Source organism: Peromyscus californicus, unplaced genomic scaffold (assembly GCF_007827085.1).
Source record: "Peromyscus californicus insignis strain IS unplaced genomic scaffold, ASM782708v3 Scaffold_8__1_contigs__length_139910024, whole genome shotgun sequence".
In the NCBI taxonomy this organism is placed as follows: Eukaryota; Metazoa; Chordata; class Mammalia; order Rodentia; family Cricetidae; genus Peromyscus; species Peromyscus californicus.
In genome coordinates, this window is record NW_026294606.1 from 88101476 (window position 1) to 88125618 (window position 24143).

Consider the following 24143-nt stretch of genomic DNA (forward strand, 5'->3'; position numbering starts at 1 on the left):
GAGATGGCTCAGTGGTTAAGAGCACTGGCTGCACCCCCAGGGGTCCTGAGTTCAATTCCCAGCAACCACATGGTGACTCCCAACCATCTATAGTGGGATCTGATGCCCTCTTCTGTCATGCAGGGATACATGCAAATAGAGCACTCATATGCATAAATAAATAAATCTTTTTTTTAAAAAAAGAAAGTGGGGCTGGTCATCTGGGCATAGCAGCTCAGATCTATAATTCCAACACTTAGGAGGGTGAGGCCGAAGGATTGCTGCTAATTTAAGACCAGCCTGAACTGCCTAATTCCAGGTCAGCCTGGGCTACAGTGTGAGACCCTGTCTCAAAAAAAACAACAAAAAATACTGCAGGTTTGGGTGTGGTGGCACATGCCTTCAAACCCAGCATTCAGGAGGCAAAGGCAGGTAGATCTCTGTGAGTTCCAGGCCAGCCTAATATATCTAGCAAGTTCCAGGCTAGTGGGAACAATATAATGAGACCCTGTCTCCAAACAAACATCAACAGCAAACAGAAACACTGTCTGCTGCATTGCCTGTAATATGGGACGCCTCTCACAGAGCCTGTGGGGCCGAGTGCCTGGCCAGCAGTACCTGGAGCAGGTGCCTTGTACTGTAACAATTCTGTGGTGGAGACTCCCTCCCCCAGCCAGTCTTTTTTTTTTTTTGGTTTTTCGAGACAGGGTTTCTCTGTGTAGCTTTGCGCCTTTCCTGGAACTCGCTTTGGAGACCAGGCTGGCCTCGAACTCACAGAGATCCGCCTGGCTCTGCCTCCTGAGTGCTGGGATTAAAGGCGTGCGCCACCACCGCCCGGCCCCCCAGCCAGTCTTTTTAAGCCTCCACTTGTAAGATCATCAGCTGCAATGCTTGTCCCCATGCCTCTCTGGGACAGCCCTTCAGGTTACATGGGTGGAAATGCCTTACAAAATCCATCTTGAGAGGAGGCAGGGCTGGTACACAGGCCAGATCTTTCATTCTTCAGGCCAGGTTGCATGTGCTTTAGTTAGCTGTGCATCTTGAGGATGGCACAGAATAGCCACATGCTTATACCATTGCTTGCTGGCAGCATGTGCCTTGGGGCAATCTGATGGCTGGCCGGGTGAGGAGGTCATCTGGTGTCTCTGTACCTGGAGACAGGGTGGTATTGGACATCTGCTGATGGGTACCTTTGTAGGCAAGTTACACAGCTTCTCTACACTTTGAATCCTTCATCTTTAAAAATGGACTTGGACCAGTGAAATGCCTCAGTAGTTAAGGGAACTTGCTGCCAAGTCTGATGACTTCTTTGCTCAAGGCAGCCCACAGTTCAGAGACTGAGCTAGAACTCACTGACTGAGCAAGTAGTGAGGCCATGGTGCCCTCTATGGCTTCATCCACTTTGAGGCCCTCTGGCCAAATGTCTGCTCTAAACTCCATCTGTGCTATCCCTACATTGTCCGAGCAGCCTCAGATAGCAGTTGCTGTCCTCGGCCCTGCTGTGCAGGTCACAGGCCTGGGAGGCTGAGCAAGGTCTTCTGTCCATAGGATGTGGCCAGCCACAGGGAGTTGGGTACAACTGGCATTAGCTGCAGAGGCCCTGAGATACACAATGCAAACTGAGTGTTGGATGTTTCATGGTTGTCTGCACTGTAAGCTCCCTCTGAGCTTAGCAGGTTCAATCTATACTAGACTGTGAGGACCAAACCATGCATCTTTGAAAGGGAAAGTGATGGGTAGATGTTCAGCCATCAGGGGTTAGCGGGAGTGTAATTTCCTGCCCAGCAGGAAGGAGGCCAGAGGTGTCAGACTCCCTTTAGTGAGGCCTGGCTGTGAAGTTAGAGTCCATCCCTGCCCACTAGCCCTGATGTTGGAACAGGTCTTAGAAACTATAGTATGTCTGCTATTGGGAATGGTGAGTAGGACCCAGAACCCCCGGTGACCTGTCCATGACCCTCTGCCCACACTAGCCTCGGTGGAAGCAGCATGTGGTAAGCCCTTTAGCCAGTCACCCCCTTTCTATCTACTTGAGGAGTAGAGGGAACTGAGGCTTGCCCTGGCCCCACCCACCCCACAGGTTTCTTGCCATGGATAGCCCTTAGGAAGCTCACCTGTTTCTTCTGTTACCACTGCAGCCTGGCCCAGGGCTAGGGCAGCAGGTTCTGGTGTCTTCAGGCCTCTTCTTTCCTGTGAAGGGCCCAAGCTCAGCCTTGACCCTTCAGAGTGACCAGTAGAGGCCCACAGGAAGCCAAGAAAGGCTCTTTGTGGTCAAAGGCCATGTGAGTCAGTAGTCAATCTCAGAATTCCATGGCCTGGTGTTTCTAAGGCTGCTCAGGGGCTCAGCAGCCCCACATGCATGCCCAGTGAACAGTTTCCAGGAGGTGAAGAAGGAAGTTTGGTGTGGTTGCAGAGGCAGCAGCACGCTGTCAGCATGTCACCGTGTGTACAGTGATTCTCATTTCTGTAATCTTTGAAGCAGACAGGATTATTGTTGACCCACTTTACAGATGAGGAAACTAAGGCCCAGAGGTCATTCAGGAGCTGAGCCGGGACTCTGGTCAAGCCTATGAGGCTGCCATACACAGCCCAGGTCCTGGGAACACACAATGTCCCCAGTACTTTTTGACCTGTCTGCCTTGAGCAGCATCCCCAGGTGACAGCTGTCCCTATCCCTAGACTCACTGAGGCCATGTGAGACATAGTCTAGCCCAAGCTTGGGCTGAGGATGAAAACCAGCCTGCATTTCACTGGTAGGAAAGCCTATTGATCCAGCTTCTCTCTGGGAGGGGAGAATGTGGCTAAGATGGGAACTCCACCTTCCAGGGTGGGGCTGGCAGGGAGGGTGGCCACTTTGGACACTGGGTAGAGGGGCCTCACCCTATGGTGCTGACATCGAGGCCCCTGGAGACCCCCAGGGGATGTCTGCTGCTGGCTTCACCATCAGGAATTAGATTAGTTTTCCATAAAAACAGGATGTGGTGGTAGGAGGCCTGCCCGCCCGTCATTTTTCTCACCCCTCTTTTTCCAGGAACTGAACATATAGCCCTTGGCCGGCACTGTCCCTGTCCCCACCCTGCCTGCCTATGCAGGGAACAGCCCACACTCTGCTCTTAAGTGGCTTCTTAATCAGCTTCTCTTGCTGGCTAGCGGAGCTCACTGCTTCTCCTGGAGCCAGTAAGCCTCTGTGGGGATCTTCTGGCAGTGTTCAAGGGCCAGCCATGGTGTAGTGTGGGAGGAAGGGTTTGGGTCACTGGGCATGACTGCCCTCATGCCTCTGATACTTTAGCCCCCTCCCCAGGATACATCACTGGGTACAGAATTAGGGTTCATGGGCCCCTCTGTGAGCCTCTGCTCCAGAGGTCACAGACTTAGAGTAACAATGCCTGCTGTGAGCAACCGTGGGATTTCTGAGGAAGAATCTCCAGGCTATGGCCTGAACCCAGAGAAAGTAACAGAAAGTGATGTGTACGGGTTGCCGGCCATGTTAGGAGAGTCCAGCCATTTGTCAGAAGGCATGGAGTGTGTTAGGTGTGAGGGTTCTGCTGAGTGGGTCCTACAAAAGAAGCCAGGAGAAGCCGAGTTCCAGTCTTCCTCACTCCACTTCTGACTTCCGTAGGGTGGGGGCAAGGTCCCTCAAGTTGAAGCTGGCATAGTGGTGTATTTCTAGATGACTCTGTCCTTCCTGGCATGGTTCATTCTCCACGGGTGGGGGCAGCAGTAGTGCCCCCCTCCTGGGTATCCCAGGTTTGTCCTGTGAGTGCGAGACCTGCTCCTTGGCTGAGAGTTGGCAATGCTGCTGTGAGCCTCTGAGATTTGAGGGGAGGGGTGGAGCTTCCCAAGAAATAGATAGCACCCACTCAGCACCCCAGCATCCTCAAGGGGATGGTGATCAGAGCCGGAGAGAGCCTCTCTGTAGCTGTGGTGGACTGGGCTGCTCACCAGTCCCCTCCCCGCAGGCCTGGGGCTCCTGTGGCCTCTGTATCCTGGTCTTGGAATGGCTGCTGAGGGTTGGGCAACACAGCTCTCCTGCCAGGCTCTGCTAGGTCTCTCTTCAGGCCAGGAATCTAGCTGTTTTCATCTATTCCAGTCCCAAAACATCCTGCAGCCACAGGCCTGGAATGCCCTTGGAAGGGACCCTGGGCAAAATCTCAGTGCAGAAGCAGTTCCCTGGGAGGATTCTAGGGGGGCAAGAAGACTATGGGAGGCAGGTAGACAGCACCAGCTTCAGTTGGTTCTGGTGAAGGTGTAACAGCAGGGAGTGTGTCCCGACTCTCTTTTCTTCTTTATTTTAAAATCTTGAAAACTCAGACCACAAAGTATTCTGAGAGTTGGCCAGGGGTCTTTCATGAAAGGGAGAAACTAAGGCTTGCTGGGCCCAGGTTTTCAGCAGGCCCTCAGTGGCCATCTTCTTTGCACTGTTGGGGTGGGACCAGGTATGGCCACCAGTCTGGTTGTTAGAGCTGATATTGTTGATTTTTTTCCTTGGTCACTTTACAAGATTATCCACTTTCCACAGTACATGCGGGCCCGGCACTTTGCCACCCTGCCTGTGGTCACAGCTGTTGAGAGCAGCACTTGGGTCCAGGCCTCCCGCTGGCTGGCCGTACTTGGGCCCATCTCATGCTGTTCCCCCTTGAGGCCATGCTGGGGTGCTGGGGCTAGGGAGGGGGTCACCTGTTGCAGTTTTAGAAAGGTGTGTTCCAGCTGCCTATATCCGTCTTTATCATCTATCTGCTTATAGTCTATCTGTCTGTTGTCTGTCTGTCATCTGTCCATCCATTCATCATCTTTACATCTGCTACCTATCATCTCTGTTTATGTTGTCTGTCCATATGTCCTGTGCTGCCATTTACCAAGGCGTGGCTGGGAGGTGAGGGAACCAGATGCCACTTTCCTGCTGGAAACACAGAAGTGATGTAGATGTAAACACAGGGCTGGGAAGGGGTGCCTGGCCAGGGGACTTCCCTCACCAGGGACTTACTGGACCAGTGGCTATTTCCTGCTGTGCTTGCAGCAATAGGCAGTCAGGTAACATTCCTCCAAGGTGCAGGGGAGGCCCCGGAGAGCTGCATGGCCTATGACCAGGCCCTGGATAGCTTACATAAGGTGGACTGAATGGGCCAAGAGGTACTATGGTGAATCACAGGGCTGATTCAGTGGTCTGAGTCAGTGTACAACCTGGAGGAGTCTCAGCCAAAGCTACATGGAAATATGAGGAGGCTGGAGCTGCTTAGGCCAGGTACCACATCTTGAAGGAAACCATGGCCCTAATGAGTGGTGGCCAAAGGGCTTCCAGGTACCAGAGCTCCTGTGGAGCCCATTACCTTTCTGGGACAAACTGCTACAGGTTATTGCTAGTGCAATTAATCAGAGCTGACTGTAGTCTCCATGTCTTGCCGGCAGCTGTGGCTCTGGGCAGCTTGCTGTAGGATGTGCTGGTAATACCATGCATTTATACAGGTTGTAGCAGGCAGAACTAGTTGGTTAGAAGTGTAGCCCGTACCCTGTCTCTCTTCCTCAAGGGAGCCAGGGAGAGCACCCTAGGATTAGTGGTTTGAATGAGAATGGTCTTTATAGACTCACGTGTTTGAATACTTGGTTCCTAGTTGGTAGAACTGTTTGGGAAAGATTAGGAGATGCGGCCTTGTTGGAGGAGATGTGTCACTGGGGTGGGCTTTGAGGTTATTCCCAGTCAGCTCTCCGCCTCATGCTTTTAGATCAGATGTAAGCTCTCAGCTACTGCTTCAGCGCCATCCCTACGTGCCTGCCTGGATGGTCAGGGACTCTAACGCCCAGTAAGCCCCAATAAACTCTCTTCTGTAAGCTGCCTCGGTCATGGTGTCTCATCACAGCAAGAGAAAAGCAACGAAGACACTTGAGATTCCACATTTCCACGGGTTCTCATGTGAGACGTGGCTGGAAACCTCCCCCTGAGGACTTGTGCTCTGTAGGATGGGCGATGCTTGACCTGGGCAAAGCGGAACAGATAGTGGGACGTGTGGCCATGCGCCCAGGGAGGGGTCCTGTCCTGTGATCGACGCGCCTCGCTGCAAGTTCTGCCCCGTCACCTTCAAACTTGAAGCTTTGTCTGCTGAAGTCCCAGGCCCATCCTGTCACCATGTGTCCCTTCAGTGTCCCCAGGGAGCCCATCTTGTGACGCTCCCTATATGTACTGGTTTATTGTCCACCATGGTCCTGGGAAACCATGGACTCCTAAAGGCGGGTGGTCTTGCTCCTCCTTGCCCTCCCCCCACAGGTTTCTCTGTGTAGTCCTGGCTGTCCTGGAACTCACTCCGTAGCCCAGGCTGGCCCCGAACTCAAATCTGCCTGCCTCTGCCTCCCAAGTGCTGGGGTTAAAGGCGTGTGCCACCAGGCCTGGCTCTCCTTGTTCCTTATTACATGTAGCCACATGACCCACTGAGAAACTCCTGTGTTGTTAGGCCTCATATCTGCAAATTCTGCATCTGTGAACCTCGAGTCTCATTCCTCTGCTCTGAGGTTATGGTAATTGCCTCTCCACTAAACTGTTCAGATTGTTTTTCTTGTCATTATTCTCTGAACAGCTAAGCCTGACGAATGTTTGTGCTGCGTTTATGTTGTGTTAGGTATTGTAAGTCATCTAGAGGTGACTTGGAGTGCCGGAGAAGGGAGGATGGCCATAGGTTCTGTGCAAACCATTTTATTGAAGGGCATGAGCGCCATGCTCCGGGCCTTCAAGGGTCCCAGAATCAGTCTGCCCTGGGTATTGAGGTTACTCTCATTGTTTTTGTTTGTTTGGGGACAGGGTCTCGACTTTGTATCCCAAGCTTGCTTGGCACTTTCCATGTAAACTAGGCTAGCTTTAAACTCATAATAATTCTCCGGCCTCAACTTCCCTGGTACCAAAATGATAGATGTGCACCACCACACCTGACCTGTACTTGTGGCAGATCTGGCTCCCACACTGACTCATAGACCCTATCTAATGTCAGCCTTAGGTAGGTTTCTGCTGTGAGAGTTGTGAGGCCCAGGCTTATGCTACAACCTCAGAATATGAGTATGGGGGTGTGGTGATGGATGGCTCAGAGAGGGCTAGGGGGCTGGAGCTGCAGAACCCCAACTGTTGTCTAGGTTCTCAAAGCCTCTCCGCCCTTCTCAGGTACCCTGCTTAGAGCTGGCAGTGAGGAATCCTGCCTTCTGGCAGCTTGGAATTCTGGGGGCCGTGCCTCCAGATCAGGAGCTGTGTTGTTTACCCAGAGCTCAGGGCCAGCCCTTCCATGCTAATCAGTGTGGTTCAAGAGGCTTCTGGAATGTGCTGTCCACTCTATGGGGAAATTGCCTGTGGTGACCCATTCCCCACCCAGCAAGTGAATGGAGGTGCTCAGTGCTTTGCCCAGGAGACCTCCCCATACATGTCTTCTTAGACGACCCCCTCCCTGAGAGAGAAGGGGTGGGGCTACAACTGCCTTTTCCAGGATTGTAGAGACACAGGGGCTCACCCGTCAGTTTGGAGCCTGCTCTGCTTACCAAGGAGCCCCTTATATACTCAGGCAAGCCGTCACCAAAGCCCCCGAGGCTCCTGGGATCCAACTGATGCCATCACTGAGCATTCAAGAGCTACTGTTTGCTCACTGTGCTGTACTTACCAGCTGGGCCCTGGGCAGGTTTGAATCACAACCTGGGACACCGGGTATCATCAGGCCCCACACCCAAACTCAGGTCCTGGGGCAGTGTCTCTTCCATGGCACCCACTGTGATGCTCTCAGAGGGCTCTAGTTGGAGAATTATGGAATTGGAATGGACCACTGACCACGATAACCTGGGGCTGTGTGAATGTCCAGGTGGGCTGTGTATAGTGGGGTCCCAGGGTCTGTGTGTCCCGAGGGAAGAGCCCGAGGCACATGTGTGCTTATTGCCAGTGGATCCAGGAACTGATAGTGCCCTGGCCTGTTTCTTTTTTGTTTGTTTGTTTTTATTTTGTTTCTTTAGACAATCCTAGTCTGAGTTCAGTGTCTAGAAGATCAGCTGAAGCTGTGGAGGGGCCATGCCCATTGTGCCTCAGTTTCCCTCATCTGACAGAATGCATTGGGTCGGGAAGGGAAGGCTCTACCCAGAAAAGCCTTCTGTAGACTGCTGGGTCCTCACTTCTCTGCCCTGTGTAAATCATGTGATGCCTTTGCAGGTCAGCCCTGTGCCCTTCACAGCTCAGCTTTGAGGCCCAGACACACTTTTCCCTCAAGGTAGTGGGAGCTCTTTTCCCTGAGAGTCTTGAGTAGCGAGGATCTGGGAAGGGGTGACTTGTGGTCAGGCAAGGGCTGTGGACAGGGCTGACCCTCGTAGAGGCTCTGGGAGTGGCTTGTTGTGCTTGTTTTAGGCTCTGGAGAACTCACAGAATGTTAAGGGAACAGTTCTAGGTCTGAGGGCAAATTTGTTCATGGCACACTGTACAGGGCTAGCAGGGGTCCCTTCCTTTCTAGTCTTGTTTTAGGCTCTGGAGAACTCACAGAATGTTAAGGGAACAGTTCTAGGTCTGAGGGCAAATTTGTTCATGGCACACTGTACAGGGCTAGCAGGGGTCCCTTCCTTTCTAGTCTTCCTGCTGAGACCAAAGACCACTGAGCTGCAAGTGTTCTGGGAGGAGGGTGTCTCCTTTAGCAGAGACAGTTCTGCAGGACTAATTCCCTCCCAACTAGGATGAGGACTGTCCGGGACCCATGTACTTCTGGGGCCCTGCCCATGCCGCACCAGGCCTGTTTACCTGCGGCAGCCGGTAGAGATGGCTGCGGATGTGTCCAGCTTCTTCCTTCCTGGAAGGGAAAGACCCACAGGTGGGTGGCGAGGATTGGATGGCTGATAGGGAATATGGCCCACCCTGTGCCCTGAAGTTCTCTCCTACTTTGTGGATAGGTGTCTCCCGTGGGTAGGTCAGCTTGGGGTGGCTCCAGTCCCAAACCTCCAAGGGGCTAGGGTGGAGTACAGACCATGCCTCTGTATGGTGGGCAGTGTGGTTTTTTTGCGGGGGAGGCTGTGGGCAGGGTCCCTGGGCAGGGCGTAGCCGCCTAACAGGGACCAACCTGGCTTCTGCTGTAAGGGAGCCTATCACGGTCAAGTCTCCTCTCCCGTCTTCTGTATCCCTGGTCTCTGGCTGGCCTGAGAAGTTTGGGATGGGAGGCAAACAGCCCTACGTCAACTGGTCTCTGCTGCCAGGTTGCCAGCAGCAGCTTGTTGTGTTATCTGTACCCTCGCTGCCTGACGCAGCCCTGGTTGTGAGCTGGGACTCAGTGCCAAGCCGTTTCCTGCTGGTCTCCTGGGGAACCACCTCCTCCAGCAGCTCTGCTCTGGTCACCTATGAGTGGGTGCTGTGGAGTTGCCCCGGGTTAGTGAGAAGCTGAGAGGCTAGTAACCAGTGCCTTGTGGGCCACGTCCAGCTCCCTGGGCCGTGGCCACCCCTCCCACCTCTCCGTGTGTCCATCTTCAGCTTGGGACTACTGTTGCCGTCACCTGCACGGCCACCTTGTCTGCGGCCAGTCCTCTCTGGCCCTGCAGCTTCCTCAAAGTGTCACAGGGTCACCGTGGGCTGAGGGAAACAGAGGAAGGTGGCTAGCTGTCCAGACTGGAGTGTGTGACTATGGGTCCCTCTGCTTACTGTGCTCTTGCTACCAGGCCAGCCTTGACCATTGAACTGTGGTGAGGAGGGAGAACCAGAATGACTCGACCTGCCCCGTGCAGGTCAGATGAGCCATGAAACCGCCTTTTCCAGACACGGCATTAATTAAAACCCCCGGAACCCCATGGTAATTAAATGCTCCAAAGAGCCCTGGGCTGTTTGGCTGGGCTCCAAGTAGGTAACACCGTGTTCCTGTGCCTCTCTCCACCCTCGCTGCCCAGGCTGGGGCAGCTCCCACTTTGACCCCTCTGCTCACTCATCCAGGACTGGTCCACGTGCCTCCTCCTTCTGCCCTATTGTCTCAGCTTTCTCCCGTGGGCATCAGTCCTGGCATGCTTAGAGCTCCATAACCCCAATGTGCTTTGAAACCATTCCTGTGCACCACCAAGGCTAATTTGTATCCTGAAGAGCTAGTCATTCTCAACACCCCCACCCCCACCCCCGTCTTCCCTGTCTCCAGCCATCTCTAGCGCAGGTCAGGAATAGCACCATGGATGGGCCAGCCAGATCAAGTAGATCTGTGAACAGTTTGTAGGCAGCTCTGAAATATCCGAGGGCCTGAGGTCCCTGCTGGGGTGGGTGGGGTGGACTTTGGGTGTAGAAGGTAGAGCCCGGGTCCCCGTGGCCTTCTTATGGGGCGCTCACATGACTGCCAGGCTGTGTCTGCCTGGGGCTGGAGAGGTGACAAGTGAGGAATGAGACAACTTCAAATGACCAGAGGAAGCTGCAGAGTAGGCCTGACCCTCCTTCCTGCTAGCTCCACCTGGGCCCGCTCTCAAGGGGCTAGGATATCTGGCCATTCTGCACATACTAACCCAGATATGAGCCTTAATCCCAAGCTTTAGGGACGTATCCGGGCAGTTGGCTTCCTCATGTGCCCTCAGTTCATGACTGAACTAACCCTCCTCTTCCAGGAAGGGAGATTGACCAGAACCCTCTGGGCCTGGTTTGGCTTAAGTTTTTGTCCTCTGCCTCCCTGGGGGTGGCAGGTGTGGCCACTGGGCTCCACTGACACCATAGTCTGAGTTGCTCCAGCAAAGAGCAGAGCTGACCTAGCTGCCTCCGGAATCCTCTGCCACGTCCTCTCCATTCCTCTTCCTCCTCTGCCTGGCCCCACCCACTGGCAGAAGCCTCACACAGAAGTGTTTATGGTTGCAGCCCAGCCAAATAAGGCAGACAGGCAACCGGGAATTCCAACGGTTTCGGGGAGCAGCCAGGGTGTGGATCAGGACCCCTAGTCCTATAGCTGTACTGCTCAGCAGCACTTATCTGGTCCTCCCTTGCACCCCATGTAGCCAACTGGCATAGTGGAAGGCAGGATCTAGCAGGGTGCTCACCTAGATCTGGAGATCTGGGTTCTCGTGTGTTCTATTTACTCAATATGTATTTCATGTACTGGGCGGTTGAGCCTGGAACTTCACACATGCTAGACGAGTACCGGACCACTGACACCCTGGGCCACGTCTCCAGTCGGGTCTTGTATAACCCAAGCTGGTCTTCAATTCCCTAGATAGCTAAGGATGACCTTACCCGATCCTCCTGCCTCGACTTCCCAGGTGCTAAGGTTATGGGCACACACACCTGGTCTCTAGCCCTTTTTTATTTTGAGGCAGAGTCTTGCTGGGTGTCCCAGGCTAGACTGGAACTTGTGAGCCTCCTGCCTGAGTACCCTGTGTAGCTGGGATCTCAGGCCTGAGCCACCAGGCCCAACTAGGAAGGATGCCAGTCTGGTAGCCACTGTGTGCTCAGGGAGGAAGACAGTTTGTGGCCTTCCCTGCCCTATCCACCTCTGTGAAGGACAGACAGGGCCAGACAGCTCAGCCTGACCACAAAACTGTTTTCCCAGTCAGTTCATGTGGGAACCACTCTAGTAATCTGTGGCAACATTCTTTTCCTGAGAAAAGGAGATGTCAAATTCCAACTTTTTAAAAAATTATACTTATTTTATCATGTGTGTATGTATAGGTGTGTGGTATGGGTGTGTCACAGCATGGTTGTGGAGGTCCGAGGACAGATTCTGGTAGTTAGTTCTCTCACTGTGTGTGACCCGAGGATCAAACTCAGGTCATCAGGCTTGGCCTTTACCCACTGAACTATTTTACCAGCCCCAAGGAGAGGTGTTAGTGAGAAGACCCGGGGTCCCCTTCTGCAGAGGTCGTGGGGACCCTCTGAGCTTTCCTGTCTACTTACAAAGATCAGCTACATGGGCAGTTTCTTGTTTATATTTATTTATTTATTTTCAATTCAAATTTTTGTTTTAAGTGTATGGATGTGTTGCCTATATATATATATATATATATATATATATATATATATATATATATATATACACATTCCTGGTGCCTGCAGAGGCCAGAAGAGGGCATCAGACCTCTGGAACTGAAGTTACAGATGGTCGTGAGCCGCCATGTGGGTGCTGGGGACTGGACCTGGGTCCTCTGGAAGAGCAGCCAATGCTGATCCACTTCTCTATCCCTCTGGTTTACTTTTAGCTTTCACATAAAGGATTCAATGGATGAACTTGGCTCACCCTGTCTGTGTCGTTTGCTCAGAAGTGTGTGCCACCTCTCAGGTGCTGTGCCTCGCACAGTATGCCTGCAGGAGTCCCCCAGGTAGGGGCAGGTGGGACTTTTGAAGAGCGACTAAGCAATGTGAGATAGGTTGGGCTTATCTGTGACTGTCAAACAGTTGTGAGGAGTCCACGTGCCCTGGGGGCGTCAGTTTTGCAGGGCGTGTCCCGTTTGTGGGGGGCCCTGCTGCTCTATGCCCCACAGTCTGGGATGCTGGTGGACACGAAGGCTGTTGCTGGATTTCTTGCTCTGGTTGCCGGGCCTGTCACCTCTTGCAGGTCCACAGCTGTGTTTCTCCAGGTTACCTAGAGTGGTGACAGTGAGCTGTTTGTTTTCAAAATGCTGTTTCCTGGCAGAGGCTAGAGGAAAAACAGTTGTACATGAGCTTCTGTAGGCCGGTGTGATGGACACCAGCCTCAGTGAGCTGAGTGATAGACAGCAGGAAGACAAAGGAGAGGTCAGGGCACTGCCCCAGCCAAGGTTGGGCTACAGACAGAACACTGGCTTGTGGAAGAGCAGCAGAAAGCCCACAAGGTTAGGTGGTCACATGGGGGCCTACAGTAAGGATCTTAAATGCCGGGCAGGAAATCAGGCCTGCACCTGTCCTGGAGCTGTGAGCACCATCGTCCCTTACTGACATTAGGAGGAAAAGCCAGAGCAGCCCCTGCCTGGGGAAGCAGCCTGGGCTGTGGGCATGAGGCCAAGGGATGGAGGGGACGTATTTCTATCCCTCCCCTGCCCTATCCCACCTGGCTAGGTAGGGAAGTGGAGATGGTTGAGCTAGCTGAGCAGGCCTCCCTGAGGCGTCTTCTGGGGTGGCTGGAGTCTGTGACACTCACATGGACTGGCTCTGGACTTTGCTGCTTCCCAGACCATCTGCTGGAGTAGACGTCCTGGGCTCCCCCCTAAGCTCCCTGTTCCTACTGCCTCAGGCTCCCAGCCCCAGGGGTGGGCACAGCCAGGTTCAGAGCCCAGCCCTTTTTTGGCACCACGCCTTTGGCACTTTTTACCGAAGAGGAAAAAGGAAGGGCTGGGTCCAGTTGGGTGTTCTAGTCCTGCTCTCCATACCTCTTCCTATCACCTTGTTCTGACCGCCTGCCTCCCTGCTGTGTCCAGCGTGTACTGTGTCCTCACCTTCACACTGAAGGGCCCAGCAAGCCTCACCCAGTGTGCAGGTTACAGTGACCAGAGCCCTCTCTAGTGGCCATTCTCAGAAGCCATTTAGACACAGTCCCACTCACCCCAAAGACACACCGTGGGCTCCTGGGCTGTTGTGGTCCCTCGTCTCACATGTGCTTTCCTCCTGTCCCAGGATTCTGCTTGGCCTCTGTGGGTCTGAACTGAAAATCCTGATCTCTCCTTAGTCCTGAAAGATCCTTTGCCTGTCTCAATTCTTCTTCCCTCTTACAAGTACACACAAACCACACCAGGGACAGGGACTCACCCCAGGGCACTTACTGCAGCCACTGGTGACTAGGCTCTTTGTAGTACACTGTGTGGGCAGATGCCCAGTGCTTGAGGGCAGGACTGCGCTCAGAGGTCCTAATGATCTATCAGCTGCTCAGCTCCAGTGGTGGTCAGTGCTGGCCACTGATGTGTCAGGACACTGATCAGATGGACTTCGGAGCATGGAGATTGCTTCCTCTGATCCCTGTCTCTGATCCTTGAAAACCCCAGCTTTTGGGGATACTTGTAGGACTGATACCCATCCCTGGACTGTGCCAGATGCTTGGCTGAGTGTGGCATTGTACAGGCCTTTGTGCAATGCCATGGGATGGGGCAGATGCTGTCCCTCCAAGAAGTAGTGTTCTGAGGGCATAGGCCACTCTTGGGCCCCAAACACACCTTGCAGAGGCTCTCTCAGCCTGGCAGCTATGGCTCTCTAGCCAGCATGCTCATCTATGGGACCCGAGTTTTCTTAGAAGAGGCTCTATTCAGCCCTGGACAAGGCTGTTACATAGCTAGACTGCTGGCCTAGGGACTCCAGACCCCGTAGGGCAGGCTGACTCCAGACCCTGATCTGCCTTACAGTTCCTTGCCAGTCTAGACACCACTCCCTCCAGGGCTGACACTGTGGCTGCCCCAGTGTCCCAGACAGGGCCTGCCTTGCCCTGCCCTGGAAATGGGTTGCAGTTCTTTAGGTTAGCCTGGTCCCTTCTGCCAGGGCCTTTGCCCAGCTCCCACAGGCACTTTCTTTGGGCCTGGAGGTACTCTCCTCCCATGTACCTTCTGCTTTGTTCTCAGAGGCAGGTAGCCTAGAGGCTGGGAGGGTAGGCCGTCTATACCTCGTTCCCTCTCTTCTGCAGGTGGGGTGGGGGATTATACGAGGCACTCAACCCTGTGTCCCGGCTGGGCCGCGGTGTTAAGGCTGAAGTGTCTTCCACACCCAACCTTCCCTTGAGGATTCCATACTGTTTTCACACAAGAAGCTTGTCTCTGCCTGGGCCAGTCAGCTTCCTACGTCAGTGCAGACTAGGATACCTCGTGTGAACCTTCACTATATTCTGCCCCTGCAGCTACAGCCCAGCCCCCTAAGGGACCCATTTGTCTCTGGTTCCCTCTGGCTGCTGCCTCTCTGCACCCTTCCTGCTGTCTGTCTAGCACTGGCTGTGGCAGAGGAAGCTCTCAGCAGTTCGGCCTCATGGTTCAGGCTGCATTCCATTTCCGGAGTCATTTACAGATGAGTCTGGCATTTGCCTTGGGGTCACCATGAGACTTCTTTGAGCAGAGGCATGTGAGATGGCCATGCATGATGGTTCTCTGTGCTGTCCTGCTTGGCCCACGCTGCACTGCAGAGGAGACTGAGAGCTGAGTGGGGAGCGGCTTGCCCAAAGAGCCTGCATGGAGTGGTGAATCCAGGAGGCCCAATGGATTCTCATCTCTTACCGAGAACTTGGGCCAGGCTGAGGGATGTTGCTAGGAACCACATAGTCACAGGATCTTGAGTAGCTGAGGTCCCATTCACAGCCCTATCTGCAGGCCTGTCTTCCGGCACACAGTGGGAGGAGAGGTGGTAATCAGCCTTCTGGGTGGAACACTCTCGGAGTCGTGTGTGGTCCTGTTACCCCCTAACCCTCCCTTCCTGACTCAGTTCCCACTAAGAGCAAAGGTCAGCTATGCTCTGGGTCACTCAGAGGCCAGGGCGACCATCCTGCGGACTTCAATACCCCCAGCCATTGGTTGAGGGCCCCAGAGTGGATGATGCCAGCAAGGGTCTTCAGCTTTGTGCTGTAGGGCGAGAGTCTGTGAAGGGTTAAGCATGTGCTGGCCTGCAAGGGGCCCTTCCTGCCTCTGTCTGTCCTGTTGTTGCTGGTTCAGGAAAGGCCTGTTTCCTGTGAAATCACAGGCTTTGCTCAGCAGCTCCACCAGAGCAGGCTTAGGCTCTATACCCTTTCAGGAAAGTCTTTGTCCCCCGTGACCCCTCCAGCAAAGGAGCTGCAGCTACCCTTCAAGTGAAAAATCAAGGCTGGCCCCTCCAGGCCGCCTGTAACAGTGCCTCACCTCCGGCCTTGGCACAGTTAAAGTCATGGCTATGACAGTCCCAACAGTGTGCTTCAGCCAGTAACCCCACCAGGACAGGGGAGCACCTGGGAACACGGGTACCCTGTCACAGCCTGGCTATGTTAGTACTCTCTCCTCCCTTCCCAGAAGCCAGGGCTTCATCTGAATGCACCACGCTGCCTTCGCTCCATGCTGGCGCAGGGGGCACTCTCCTGGCGGGCTTCTTGCCCCATACAGCTCTTGAGGCATGGTAATCTGGGAGGAACGATGGCTGGAAATCAGCTCACAAAGCCCCTTTCCTTGCTCCGTCATAGCAGGCCCTACAGCCGCAGGCCCAACCTTCCCTGCTCACATCTTCCAGAGATGGCTACCTGTCTGCTCAGACCAGCCTCCCCACAGGGCTGGTGGCAGAAGATAGAATCAGGAAGACTAGCCAGGCCCAGGCACCTGAGTCTCACAGTCTATCACAGCAGGGTGGCTGCTCTCAGGGTATGGGCGGCTACCTTCCAAGACACCCTGGCACCCAAGACACTGGAATCTCATGTTTTGCCCTCTACCCTTCTGAGCCTTTTGCTTGTGTGTTGGAGTAGAAGGTGAGTCTCTAGATGTAGCCTTTATTTAAATGTGCAGTGATGGGCCAGCTCTGCACTAAAGGGAAGGGAGGAAAAGAGAGGAGAAGGTAAGAACTCAGGGCTTGTACCTCTCCCAAGCTCACCTGTGTGGCTGAGGCAGGGAATATGGCCCTCAGGGCAGGACATTTCCCTCTGCCTGGTATCTGGTGCCTCACCTCGAATTTCCTACCTTTGGCACATACAGCTATTTATTTAGGGTTCTCTTGGCCCCACCTGGGGTTGGGGAGTGGTGGGGAGGCCAGACCTCAAGTTCATTGGCCCATCTCACATTTCCTTATTGCCAGTAGACCAGGCATGGACCTGTTCCTACCCTTTGCCATCTTGGATCTCTGCCTTCTGGAATCCTTCACAGATTTTGAATACTATTCATTTATTTACTCGGGTAAAACATACGCCCATGAAGTTTACCATCTTAACCTATTTTTGAGTGTATAGTGCAGTGGCATTAGGCACATCTTCACATGATGCTGTCACTACTGGCCATCAAACTTTATAGCAGTTGAACTCTAGCCCTCCCCCGTTACCACCACCACTACACACAGAGGGCCTCAGGGTTTATATTTTAAGCTTGACAAGCAGGCTGTCGGGTAAAGCAGCTGTTCCTGCTCCCCAGGGCCTGTGCTTTTGCTTCCAGGAGCCTTCCTGGTACTCACACCATGTTGGCTGCCCTTCATGGGCTCTGCCTGTGGAAGTCAGAAGCCAAAGCCAGGTGTCTTCCTCATCCGTGTTCCACCTTATTTAATTTGGAGTTCATCAGTTGGCTAGACTGGCCAGCAAGCTCCGGAGACCCACCTATCGCTGTTCCCCACAACCTCCCCAGCACTGAAGTTATAGGTCTATACCACCACACAGCTTTGTATGCCTCTGTCTATCGATCTATCTTGTATAATCTAAGTGTGTCTGTGAGTTTATGTGTGTGTGAACACCGGTGCGTGCATGTCACAGCATGCACATGGATGTCAAAAGGCAACCTTGCATGTTGATCCTCACCTCCTACCTTGTTTGAGACATGGTTTCTCTGTTATTCACTGCTGCTTTTTTTTTTTTTTTTTTTTCCGTCTTTCGAGACAGGGTTTCTCTGTGTAGCTTTGCGCCTTTCCTGGAACTCACTCTGTAGAACAGGCTGGCCTCGAACTCACAGAGATCCGCCTGGCTCTGCCTCCCCAGTACTGGGATTAAAGACGTGCGCCACCACCGCCCGGCTTGTTTTTTTTTGGTCTCACTGCTGCTTTTGCCCAGGCTAGCTGGCTTGACAGCCTCTGGTGATTCTCCTTTCTCTGCTGCCCATCTCCTGGTACAGGTGCACCGGGATTACAGGTGCACTGGGATTACAAGTGCACCGGGATTACAGGTGCACCGGGACTACAGGTGCACCGGGACTACAGGTGCACCGGGACTACAGGTGCACCGGGACTACAGGTGCACCGGGACTACAGGTGCACCGGGACTACAGGTGCACCGGGATTACAGGTGCACCAGGGCTACAGGTGCACTGGGATCACAGGCTCTGCTGGAAGGACATGGCAGGGACCCAGAGTGTGCAGTGCATTAAAAAATAAACTGAGCCAGGTCACGTCCTCAGGGAATGGAGAACAGAGTGACATTGCCCACTTTGGGTTGGTGACTCCATGAAGGACACTCCTCTGTAAGCACATCTGAATTCACCTGCACCCTTCCCAAAGCCCGGTCTTCCTCCAGAACCACAGTGGGACTGCAGGTGTATGTAGTAATACATCTGGCTTTTACACAGCTCCTGGCAATCCAAACTCAGGTCATCAGGCTTGTGTGGTAAGCCACTGAGACATGTTCCTAGCCTGGCTTTTCATCTCTTTATGTGGGTTCTGGTAATCTAAACTGAGGTCCTCATGCTTATGTGGCAAGCATTTTACTGACTGATTCTTCTCCCCAGCTCCCTGTCATGGGTTTTTGATCACCACCCCTCATGTACTTGGACTGGCTCAGTGCTGACATTCTTGGTATATCAGACAAACCAGTGTCCTCAGACGCAGGACCTGTAACATTAGTGTCGGGAGAAAGTTCTCAGGGACCTGTGGATGAATGGACGAGCGGGCAGGCGGCTGGATAAGATAGGTGGACAGATGGAGAAGAAGCCATCCCGGCTGGTGTGAGGGGAGAGTGCTGCCTTCTTAAGATGGGCGGGACTGCCCTGATGTGACTGAAAAGCAGAGGGATTTTGGAAAGCTTTGCCATAAATGCACTTCCCTCCTGCCTCTTGGGCCAGGAAGATTGATTTTTTAAAAATGTATTATTGTTGAAAACTTAAAATTTAAGAGAGCTGAGCTGTGCATGGTAGCTAATATATATAGTGGAGAAAGACCGCACCCTGACTCCAGGGAGGCCCTTTGGAGCCAAGAGAAGTGCTGCCCATAGCCAAAACCCTCAGACTCCTTGAAGCAGCAGGTGCCCCTGGAAGTTTGGATACATCCTATGTCCACTGTGGTTCTGGAGGAAGACTGGGGGGGCTTTGGGAAGGGTGCAGGCTGAATTCAGATGGGATTACAGAGGAGTGTCCTTCATGGAGTCACCGACCCAAAGTGGGCAATGTCACTCACTCTGTTCTCCATTCCCTGAGGAGGTGACCTGGCTCAGCTTATTTTTTAATGCACTGCACACTCTGGGTCCCTGCCACGTCCTTCCAGCAGAGCCTGTTTCTGTGGCCAATTTCTGTCTCCAAGTTCAGGTCCACCCTGGCTGTCCAGAGCTGTTGTTAGGCTCATGGTTCTCATACTTGGGGAGTGTGAGCATGGAGGATGCCCCCAGGAGACCACTCAGTGGGATAGTGAAGTAGGGTTGATGATGCTGGACAGTCCAGTGCTAGGATTGTGTTGTCCAGGAGGGGATCAAGGTTCGTGATGCACCCTGGCTCCTAGCTCATCTTCTGCTATCCCTGCCCATTGAGGGCAGTCAGTTTCTATAGGTTGAAATTGCCTGAGTTGTCGAAGGGGCAAGGAGATGGCTTCGAGTTTGTGAATGGCACTGTGTGTGCCTGGGGTCCGGCAGAATGTAGAATCTCTTTGGTTTGGCTCATTGTGTACTCCCAAGGACAGGTAGAATGGCCTAGTACCCCTGGGGCCGAGAACTGCATAGGGTCCTAGAACCTTGTCTCCTGGAAAACCCCATGTTTCTGGGAAGAAAATTACTCATTTGGTAAGTGGCCAGCCACGTTTCTGCTTTCTACCTCAGGTTCTTTGGCCTCCCTGGCGGACTTCACCAGGACAGTGTAGGACAGCATGAGTGTTAGGGAAGTTACCAGAGGGAAGCTGTGCTGTATGTTGGCACGGGTAGGGATGCAGTTGCCAGCAGAGTGCTGGGAAGCTAGGTTAAGTATTGCTCAACTAGTTCCATCACTGAGACCCAGGAGGGGTGCCAGAAGTCTCTGTGGCCTGGTAACTTCCCACATGTTCGTTTGTGGGCCCAGACATCAGTTGAGCTGCCTGCCAATCAACAGACAAAACTTTAAAAAGAAGGAAAAGCAAGTTAAGAAGGAGCAGACACCAGAGTTCCGTGTGTGTAGGGGTGTGTTGAGTGGTCAGAACCTTGTGTGTATACATGTGTTGGGAGAATCGTGTGGTATCATGGAACCTGTGTGCCTGGTGACAGGAGCATGGATTTTCTGTCTGTGGTGCACAAGCCTTGTGTATGCAGGCTTACAGGGGTGAGAAAGGGGCGCTGGGGCAGCACTGCCCATCCCCGCCCCTCAGGGTGAGGGTTGCCCGTATTGCTGCCGTGTGTACTAACCGTTTGTTTCTCCTCTAGCCTCCCTGCTGCGCTTCAATGCCCTCTCACTGGTCTATTTGCTGTTTCTGCTGCTGCTGCCCTGGCTTCCAGGCCCCTCAAGACACAGCATACCAGGTAAGGGGCAGGGGTGGGGAGTGGGGGCGGAGCCCAGCTCCTTAGGGGACTCTGACCACAGGGTAAGGGGCTGGGTATTTGGATAAGCACTGTATAGCCACAGATTTGACTCCATTTTAGCAGCCTGGTAACTACTGAGCGGACCGAGGGTTACTTCTTCACTGCAGACTCGCAGCCAGTTCAGGTTTTTTTTTTTTGTTTTGTTTTCCTGCTGACTGCTTGTCACAGAGCGGGGAGGCGGCGGTGGCGGGGGGGGCTCTATCATTCTTGAAGGTGACAGGGGAAGGGTTGTATGTGGATCCCCATCTGTCACTGAATATCCCTCAGAAGGCAGAGGGAGTTAGTTGGTCCTGGTGTCCCATTTAGGTAGAAGGTTTAGGGCTTTGCACTGGGGTCCATACCGTCTTCCAGCTAAGCTCCCAGGACTGACTACATTGCTTCTTCTGTCTGGGGAGGTTCTGGCCAGCTTGACTCTATCACCCTGTAAAGCCAGGCTCTACCTTATACCACCTTGCTATGTAAGGAATTGGACGGCTGTGGGCTCCATCAGGGTCTGAGCTGGGCAGGGACATGTTTCACTGTTTTGTGCCTTCCAAACAATAGACAGTATGCAGGCCAGCCCCAGAGTCCTGTCCATAGGAGGGATTGGCACCACAGCAAATTAGGGAGAGGCTGCTACTATGCCTCAAGTTCCCACATAGGGTGAGGTGGGAAGGGGAGGGCCACTGTGTCCTGGAGAGAAGACCACAGGCCAGGCAGGTCTCAGAGTGGCAGGACCTCCTGAGACCCTTCATACTTGCTCTATCACCTATGCTCTTGGCGCACAGAGTCTGTTTTGTGGTATTCAGTAACAGTAAGTGCTCAGTGACCCTTCCCCAAGTTGACCTGTATTCCTGAAGTAGAGAAGGCCCTCCGTTGTCTCCTGGACTTGAATGGGGAGGTCAGAGCTGCAGTTTAAGGCAGTGACCTGGGGAGAGCTGGCATCAGAGTGAGAGACCCTGCTCCCAGGAGACACAGCAAGTGTAGTAGCCAGTGTCTGTGGGTCAGCAAGGATCAGAGCTGGCTGTGTCTGCCTGGGGCCCAGGAAAGGCATTTACATCCTCAGCACTGCCCTCAGAGGTGCTGGACTCAGTGTGCCTCGCTGTGTGGGGCCCCAGTGAGAGGGAGCTTACGGTGGTTTCTGGAACAAGTCACCCTGCTGAGAGCCATACCCACAGGCTGGAAGTCAGACCCAGTGGCTTCTGGGGCTGCAGTCAGGATATGAGCCCAACTGTGCCTTTTTAGAGGGCTCCAGGGATCAGCTTCCTGTCTCTTCTTGTTTGGGGGCATCTTTGGCTCATGACACCGTCTACCTCAAAGCCACCATGGCCAACTGAATCCTTTCCATGTCCCATGGCCCTGCAGCCCTCTTCACTCCTAATGCTCTGTGATGACAGTCACTGATGGTCCAAGACAGTCTCCCCTTGTTGAGTTAGCTGTGACATCAGCCCCACCTCTGCCTTGGTCCCTTTTGCCGTGTGAGTCACATGTGCATGGGGGCAGAGACTGGGCAGGGATGCCTTTGGGTCCATCCTTCTGCCAATGAGGGCATCACAGGGAGGGCAACTCCTGCCCAGCCCAGTGTGCTTTGGAACCAGAAGGGGTCGTAGAGCATGGGTAGGATTTGGGCATTTGGGGACAGGTATTTTGGGAGTTCAGCCTGAGCAGGGTGTTGACAACCACTGGGGCCTTGGGCCAGATCCCGTGAAGACACACAGCCTAGGCGCTGGGCCCTTTCTCCTCTGTTGAGCCTCTGGTGAAGGTCTAGCTTCCATACTCTGCTCACCACAGAGCCCAGCTCCTCTGTCCCCAGGTCCTTTCTGGAAACCACTTGTCTCGAGACTGTTTCATGCCCTGTGAGCAGCTGGAAACACTCCTGATCAACCGTGGGAGGTACAGACTCCCAGCCAGGCAGGAGGGATCACGCGGGAGACTTGGAAGGCAGGGTGGGAAGTCTTTCCCACTCGACCCTCCATCTGTCTGTCTGTCCAGCCTCAGAGGCCCTTCAGAGACATGCTGCTGCCTGGTTTTTCCGGGTGTGAGAGGAAAATGTGAAGCCCGACGGTGCAGAATGGAGCGCCCTGTGTGCGTTTATGATTTGTGCAGCTGCTGCCCTGGCACTGGCCCCTGGAAGGTCTGACACTGCTGGGCCCTGTTCCCCACGTAGGCGGCTGCCTGATTCTCAGGGTCTGGGCCTAAGCTGGGCTGCACAGAGAGGAGATGCTGGATCGGCTTAGGGCTGGGTGTCCCAGGCAGGACAGGACAGAGTTGGGATGCATCAGAACCCATGCTGTGTGGGATCTGTTCTCAGACACCTGCTTGTAATTAGAGCGAGGAAGCCCACTGCCTGCCCTGGCAGAGTTCACCTCCCAGGCTGCCCTTGATCTCTGACCCCCAATTCCTTACTCTCCCCAAGGGGGCCTGCTCAAGTCTTAACCTCACCAGTCCCTTGGTAACCCTCCCCCCCCATCCCCCCGCAACACACACCCTGTGTAGATTCCATCCCCTGCTTTGGACGTACTGTCTTCCTACTCAGCCCTGGGAAGCTACAACGCTGAGCCCTGCCCTGCAGGTACCTCTGTGGCTCTTAGCTGTTAGGTACCATGTGAACTTCCTAGGCCTATGACTGGGAGAGGGATAGTGAGGTGACATACAGTTGATCAGTAGGTAACCAAATGACACTGGGATCCCAGGCCTGTGAGCAGACTGCCTTGCCCTCCCAGGACAGAAACCTGCACCCTGAGACTGGGGCTTAGGTTTGCTGGGTCACAACTGGCTTCGTGGTCTCTGGATTTATCCATGTTTTGCTCCAGAGCAGAGGGGAGAGGCCTTCCCCAGCTTCTTCCCCTTGCTGGGTGATCCTCAGTTCAGACTTGTGGTGTGATCCCTGCCCTATCCTCTCTTCATCCCATTTCAGAGTGTGAAGTCAGATGTACCAAAGACGTTCCTTCCCTCCCGAGGACCCTAGGCAGCCCACCCTGGCCCAGCTCACATTAGAAGGGTAGTATTTGCCAACAGCTCATGACATACTGTGGAGTGGGGCCTCTGCCTAGGGGTGGGAAGTGCTGGAGTCTGTTCTGAGTGAGGTCTAGTGGGGGCTGCGGTCATTGGGGGCAGGGCATGAAAGGCTCCAGAAGGTGGGAAGGAGGCAAGAATATGGGGAAGCACCTCTGAGCCTCTACTGACTGATCAGTGGATGTAGGAGTTCCAGCAGGGTCAAGGCCATAGGTCAGGTGCCTGGTCTGCTATCCTCCCTGCTGTTAGAATACCCATACCCCAGCTCACTTCCTGTTTTTTTTCTAGGAAGCGCACATAATAGTCCATCTCTCTCTGCTGGTGGATATGCGTTGCTGTGCTGAGCCCCTTCCTTGCCTGAATGGTATAGGGGTATTACCTCCCTAGTATGGGATGGCAGTCCCTTCCTTGATGATGGGCTTCTTCCATCTAGCCAATGGGTCAGGGCCCAGTGTGTGGTAGGAAAGAAAGGTGACCAGGAACAAAGGTAGCTGTCATCCTGGGCCTTGGATGAGCTTGGCTAAGTCCAATGCACTCTCTTCCCAGGACAGGGGAGCGGCTGGGGGCCGTCAGGCTGGTAGAGGAGGCCCTGCCTAAAAAGGAGTCAGATGTGATGTGATAGGAAACTCAGGGCTTTGAGACTCTGGGCCCATGGAGGCACGTGGGTCTGTGAAGGACCCAGTGTGGACCTGGGTGCTGACAGTGAGTGGGAAGAGTGGCTAAACCTGGGAGCTCCCCTGTCTCTTGGAGCCTACACTTACTCTCCTGTCAGATGGGCAGGGTTTACTGCTACCTCATGGGTTGTGGCCAGGACCGAGCACGGGCTGCCTCTCCGCTGAGAGTGGAGATTCCCCAGGCTCAGCAGGACCCCTGCCCAGCTGGTTGGTG

At 53.8% G+C, this 24143-nt stretch overlaps 1 protein-coding gene across 3 annotated transcripts in view; it reads left to right on the top strand.

Moving 5' to 3' along the window:
• The window catches only part of Piezo1 (piezo type mechanosensitive ion channel component 1), a 66817-nt gene that overhangs the window by 15479 nt on the left and 27195 nt on the right, over positions 1-24143 (top strand). For all 3 annotated transcript variants that reach the window (XM_052726966.1, XM_052726968.1, XM_052726967.1), the window contains exon 2: positions 20106-20201. In XM_052726966.1, the coding sequence (XP_052582926.1) occupies positions 20106-20201 (96 nt within the window). The remainder of the gene's footprint in view (positions 1-20105; positions 20202-24143) is intronic.